The following is a 6,537-nucleotide window of genomic DNA, read 5'->3' on the forward strand; positions in this document are numbered from 1 at the left end:
AGATAAAGCTTGCCTCTTAGATGCCCAGCTCTGGGCCTGTATATCTCATCGCACAGCTACACAGTAATTTTCCTTCGCTTTCCCGTTATCTTCAATGCAAACTCTACGACCTAGGCCATCTTTTTTTCCTGCACTCCCCGCTGGGCCCAGGGCCAGCAATCCTGCACCCCCTCCCTAAGACAGAAGAGCACTTCTGCGTGACTGGGTTGTGCTGTCTAGACTGTTGTCGTGACTGCTTCTTTTTTTTTTAACTATATGTGAGCAAGAAAAATAGCTCCCCCACGCCCAGCTCGAACTAGGCCTGAAAAATGGTTTGACGCAGTTCAAATGAATAGATGAATCACCAAATTGATGTTCTAGGACGCAGGATGTCTCTGCGCCTGCGCCAGAGGGAAAGGCGTGGGAAGCTCTTGCCTACCTGGCTGGGTTTCTTAGGTCTCTGAGGCAGGGCGGGGGCGCCCTCAACCTCGTCCAGTCATTGGCTAGGACAGTCCGCATTGGTCTGATGCAATGCTTTTGCAGTCTCGCGGAGCTCTACTCCGCCAGTGAAACCGTTTGGTACCACCATCGTGCCAGGGCGTTTCCTGTTGGCGAAGGGACGGCGCATTGAGGCGGACAAAAGACTCCAAGTGGCACTTTGAATTTGCTCAGTTTTATTAGGTTCATCGAGGGGCACGGGGAAAGGGGCGGGGCTTCTGGGGAGCAGGAATACCACAAAGGCGAAGCTGCCTTGCAAAGACACTGAGGCGGGCTAGTGGTCAGGGCTGGTAAAGGGAAGAAAGGGGTTGGAGAGAAACTTGGGAGAAGTGAGTGGTAGCAGAGTCTCGAGACCACTGCGCAGTTGTGACGAAGGTCACAGCGGCCCTCCTCACTTAGTGATCCGGATGTTCACACAACATGGAGAGAGGGGCTTGGGCCTATGCTCACGAGAAGGGGGCTAGAGGGGCCCTGACCAAGGCATCACAATAAATAAGATTAGCAGCACACGGAAGCCTGCAGGGGAGGAGGGCCAAAGGGGAGGGTAATCCCTCCTTCAAATAAGAACTCTGCCATCACTAAACCATAAAAATAAACTTTAAACCCGTGTAATAAGTCGGTCTCCTCCCCAGAAGTGCAATGTGGGGCCGCACAGCCCTAGCTGAATAGGAGGGCAAATGGGGTAGGGTATAGGGGTATATATAGAGAACCCCCAAAGGGTAAGATGTTTATCCGAGTTTCCCTTTCTTCCCCAGGCTGGCCCAAGCGTTTGGGACCGGCAGCACCTCCTGAACATCAGAGTCTTCTGAGTTCACGTCACTTGCATCCACCTCATAGATTTGGGCCTCTTCGTAGCTGTCATCGCTTAGCTCAATACCTGTGAAGGGGAGGAGGAGGAGGAGCGTGGTTGGATGCCCCTCAATAAGCGAACAGAAAAAATAGCTGTGGCTTTTAGGGCCTGGGATCACTTGCCAAGTGCCTCTGCTTGGAACAGGGAGGGTGAGAGAGGGGACACAGGAGGGGAGGGAGGAGGGAGAGTAAATGCTACTGAGATTGTTTGTATTCAAACCCAAGGTTAGAGGAGTTGGAGGGAGGCAGGAAGGCATTTGCCTGGTCAAAATGAATACATTCCTGAAAGCAGTGCTATCTCCCTCTGCCCCCATATTCCTCAATGTGTGTCTCTTCCTGAGCGAGTGAGGCCTTGGGCTATTCACATCAGTTACTGTTTGCCCCTTGTGTGACCTAAACTGGCTTGAGTTGTTCAATCCAGTTCCCACCCCCAGGGCTAGGCAGTTCTGCCTCCCATCCTTGGAGAAAAGAGATGCCATCAGGTGGGAAGCAAAGAGGACTGACAATTCCCTTCGTTTTCCCTAGTTTACCCCGAAACGTATGTATGTGGCGACTCACTCACTAAAGGCTTTCACTGTTCCTGCCCTGCTCCTTTCTTCAGTGGAAGTTTGCCAGGAACCACGTGAGCAAATGTTCAGTAATGGTTTTCCCTATCCCTTCCACCTTCCTCAGGGGCTCACCCCTCCTCTGTCTGCCCATTGTCAGGTTCAAGTGAGTTCTTTGATCAGTCTTCCAGGTCAGAAATAAACCTGGGAGTCACCTTAAATACTGCTTGATCCCTCAGACTGCTGTGTGCAATCTCTCCTAAGCAGTTCCCCAAATGCATACATTGTTGGACAAAGAACATGTTCTGTGGTCAAGAAGTTGGGGGAATGTGGTGTTGTGCCACGTGAAATAGGGTTTTTAAAGGCAGGGTCCTCAGATCTTGTGGAGGATGTTGTACGTATTATTTGCCTAACACACTTGCTCAGCAAAGCCTTTTGTGAGAAGCAGCTTTCAGAACCGGTGAAGGGTCCTCAGATAATCTGGGAAGCCTTCCCAAACATTCTGGGTTACTGATCCATTCCACGGAGATCGCTCTTTAGCAGAAATACAACTCCCAACTCAAGTGGTGCCCCCTTTCCCTAGCTCTCCCTCTCCTTCCCCACTCCTTGAGGTGAAATGAACTGCTCTGTCATCTGTCTTAGAGAACATACACTTCCTCACTAGCTGCCCAAAGAAGCCTGGGCATTCTCAGAAGAGAAAGGAAGAGGGAGGGGTCTAGCTCACCTTCCTCACTGGCCTCCTCCTCCTCTTCTTCTGTTGAATCGTCAGAGATGATTTGGACCTCCTCCTCATAGACATCCTGGTTGGTGTTGTTATCCAGAGTCTTATCAAAGACTTCAAAGCCATTCTTATAGTATTTAATGTCCCTGTCATCATCATCACTACCCTCATTGTCACCCTCATTGCCATCATCATCACTGCCCTCACTGTCACCTTCATTGCCATCATTATCTTCATCATCACTGCCCTCATCTCCATTGTCACTATCACTGATCTCTTGGATAGTATTACCCTGCTGATTGTCACCTTCTAGGTTTTCATTGTCGCCATCAGCTTTCTCATTATTGGAATCCTCACTGTCATAGGTGTTCTCTTCTTCTGGGCTCTCACTGCTGTCATCTGGACTTGCAGCAATGCTCTCTCTGTTGTCAGTGATCTTATTGTTGGGGCCCTCATTAAAGTCAGGGTTCTCGCTGTCACACAGGGTCTCATTGACGTCAGTTACCTCATTATCAGTGGTCTCAAAGTAGTCGGTGGTCTCCATGAAGTCAGAGATCTTGATGTCATGAATGGTCTCATTGTCAGTGATCTCATCAATTTCTGAGATTTCACTGAGAATGTCTTCAATGGCATAAGGGTCATGAATATCTTCCATGATCACCATTTCGTATTCATTCTTGGCTTTACTGTGGGAAAGTTTGAAGCTGAGTATAAGGTTAATGGGAGAAACTGGGAAGGCAGTAGGGTACTAGGGCTTCTAAGAATGGGGGAAAGGCCCATTGCCACCCCTGACTATGTAACCTCAGGCCATGTCTGGCCATCACTGTTCACCTGTAAACACTGCATTAGATTATCTCAATTGTCCCTTATGCCTCTGTAAATCCTGTATCTCTTGACCTATTTAAAACAAAACAAAAGCCCTCCAGGCACCAATTCTTGAATCACCTTTCCCTTCTTATTTGCTTCCTTCTGTTTGTCCTGTAGCCACTTCCTCTCATGTAGTAGCGTACCGGGTTAACCCATAGGTCATTCTTGATCATCTGTTGAGGGGGGGGGGGGGGAGAAAGAGAGAGGAGAGCTATGAATGAGTTTAAGCTTTAGAACCCACTTGCAATTTCTCAGACACCCAGAGGCAAGTCTGGCAAGGCTTTCCTTGGCAATGCCAGGAGGGGCTCACCTCAGCAATTCTGTCAGCTTCTGGGAGGCTGTGGTTGGAAAACCAGTTGAAGAAGCTTTGTCTGGTGTCATGGCTCCTGTGAGTATGGGCCTGGGGTTCTTGGCCCCGGTGCCAACGTATCGGGGTAGAATGAGACACCAACCGGCCTAGAAAAAGAGGAAGAGGTGCAGAAGAGACTGGAGGCGATAATATGGGGGGGGGGGCCCAGATTTATTCTGGGCCTGCCACTTACCTGAGCGGTTGCGCTGGAACTCCTTGACGATCACCATGTTTGTAAAGTATGGGTTGGTCTGGAAGTACAGCTTCATCTTGTAGCCCATGGAGATATGTCTGAGATCCTGTACCTGCTCAGGGTGGGGGCAATGGTATGTATCCCTTCCATGGGCCTTCCCACCCACCCCCTCACCTCTAAGGATCAGATTTCCTTGGCTTTCCTCCTTGGTCTGACCTGCAGATTGGTCAAGTAGCGGAAAATGTCTTCATCACGTTGGTTGATGAAGATTGAAATTCTGGGGTGGTTGAGGAACTGATGAGTGGAGCAGTTTAGGTCAAGGATTTACTGTTCAGGGTGATGGAGGGCTGAGCAAAACAGGCCGAAGCAGGGGGGTTATTTCTATGTTCCAGTGATGTATGTGGAGTGAGAAGTGCTTATGCAATGCTAAGCCTCAGTGTTAGCTAGCCTTGCCACGGTTCACATTTGCTGCATGTTTGGATGCTAAGGCTCTATGACCATGTCCATGTGATCCTTGTCTCTTGGGGATAGGTGCTTATGTTCACAAAATGCCATGGGGCTGGGAGCTGAAAGCCTAAGTCTAAGTAATAATGTATTTGGTTATTAAGAGCCTGTATTTACATGATGTTACATGTATAGGTGTGGATGGTTACTAGCCACATGAAGTATAAACGGCTCTAGTGGTCTGTATGCTTAGGCCCTGTTGCCTCATACCTAGACATCTACATGACACCCTATGCCTGTCTACTGAGGGCCTGTGATCATGTGACACTTTGTATCATGAGCTAAGTATTTATGTCTGTATAAATTCTATTAAAATGTTGAACCTCTGTATTTTAAATATGTTACATATATATTTCCTAGGGATGAGCTCAGCAGTCACCAATAGTGGATTGGATTCTTCCTGTTCTACCTTTTCCTTCATTTAACCCTTGACTTCCACATCTAAGTGGTCTTTCTCCTGATTCTTCAGGGGGTCCATCCCATTTCTATCCTTTCCCCTCAGTGGACAGATTTGAGGTCTCTAGCTATCTAAGCAGAGACTCAGGATTACAGAGCCTTGTGTGGTTTCATCACCCTTCCTGAGGGTTATTTGCCCTTCCCCCCAACTGTCAGTTCATCACCTGTATTCCACCCCACCCCCTGCACTGTGTGTGTGTGTGTGTGTGTGTGTGTGATCCTGTTTGTCGTCTATGTGCCTTCTCTGTTACCCCTCCCTCTTCTACTGTCTGTGATCCATTTTTTAATGTTATGGTGCTACTGTTTTCCCATCTGCAGCCTAGTTTTTATGCCATTTTACCCTCTTGCCATCCCTCTTCCACTCAATCTAGAATCTTCTAATGGGGATTCATTCCCATCCCCGACCCTCCCCCACACCCCTTGTTTCTCTTCTGCACATCTCTCCTTCAGTCATGGGTCTCTGGCCCATGAATATCGATGAGAAGGATACTGCTTTGACCCAGAAGCCTGGAATATGCTGGATGATGAGGTCTCTGCGCTCCAAAAACGGTCTTCGCATCTGGATGAATTTGCGTTTGAGACGCAAGAAGGCCTTGCCCGCCTTGATGTTCACCGCCTCCAGATCCATTTGAATGCTCTCCAGGGCCTGCAGTATGCTTTCCATCCTCTGGGCACTCCTGTCTAGGCTCTCCTTCACCTTCCTCTGCTTCCTCCTCCTCCTCCTACGTCGCCGCTGCCGCCTCCTCACACTTTCCTTTTCATCCTCATCATCATCTTCCACTATGATGATGGCCTCCTCCTTCCTCTTTGGACCCACTAACATCTGGGGCCCCCACCCCCCCTAAGCTACAGGTTTCTAGGGCCTTCTCTCCAGCAAGGCTGCTGGGCTCTGCAACCTGAAAGTCAATTTCCAGGCTTCCCCCAGCGGTTTCTGATGAAGGGAGTGTTTCCATCATCCCTGTGGGAGGGGGCTCCCCGAACCCCGACTCTACTGCAGGATCCCAGCCGGGACACCCAGCACCCAGGGTGAAATACGCGCGGATCCCTCCCTCCTCGAGAATGACATAGGGCAGTGGTGGGGGCAGCGTGGGGCCCACCCCCCTCATGTCAGCCAGCACCTGTGCAGCCTCGGTTTCTTCCCGGGGTCTCGGACGCTGCTGGGGTGGAGGCAGGGGCAGTCGCAGGAGCGGCGGGGGTGGCGGGGGCGGCAGGTCGCGCTGACGGGGTTCGGAGCTGCTCAGGCGGGGGGTCTTGGCCGGAGGCCCCCTCATCCGGGCGGTCCATGGTGACCGCGCTCAAAGCTCAGGGAATTGCACTGGCTCTTCTGCTCTCAGACGAGGCCGTCGTCACACTAGAAGCGGAGCCGCCAGACCTCACGCGACCAGCTCGGCTCACCACCTCGCTCTGACGTCCCCTCCCACAGCGCCTGCCCTACTCCCCCAGCGCCAGCCGCCGAGGCCCCGCCCACTCCTTGGCAAGGCGTCTGTTCTGCCCACCATTGGCTGCAGGCCTCGGAGGTGGCGTTAGCGTTCCCTCAGCCCCTGCCTTCTCTCACGCAATCCGCTTGCCAACACTA

The 6,537-nt window shown here is 51.0% G+C and overlaps 1 protein-coding gene across 1 annotated transcript; it reads right to left on the reverse strand.

The window, feature by feature from the left end:
• Positions 1–633: 633 nt before the first annotated feature.
• Positions 634–6,378, reverse strand: Tspyl2 (TSPY like 2). Its single transcript, XM_005085904.3, is given in 9 exon segments — positions 634–1,354; positions 2,596–3,278; positions 3,538–3,632; positions 3,770–3,915; positions 4,002–4,113; positions 4,218–4,295; positions 5,452–5,802; positions 5,804–6,226; positions 6,228–6,378. Coding segments are annotated over 9 exon segments (2,055 nt in total). The 5' UTR covers positions 6,246–6,378; the 3' UTR covers positions 634–1,205.
• Between the last annotated feature and the right edge of the window lie 159 nt (positions 6,379–6,537).

Source organism: Mesocricetus auratus, unplaced genomic scaffold (genome assembly GCF_017639785.1).
Source record: "Mesocricetus auratus isolate SY011 unplaced genomic scaffold, BCM_Maur_2.0 Super-Scaffold_100003, whole genome shotgun sequence".
NCBI lineage: Eukaryota > Metazoa > Chordata > Mammalia > Rodentia > Cricetidae > Mesocricetus > Mesocricetus auratus.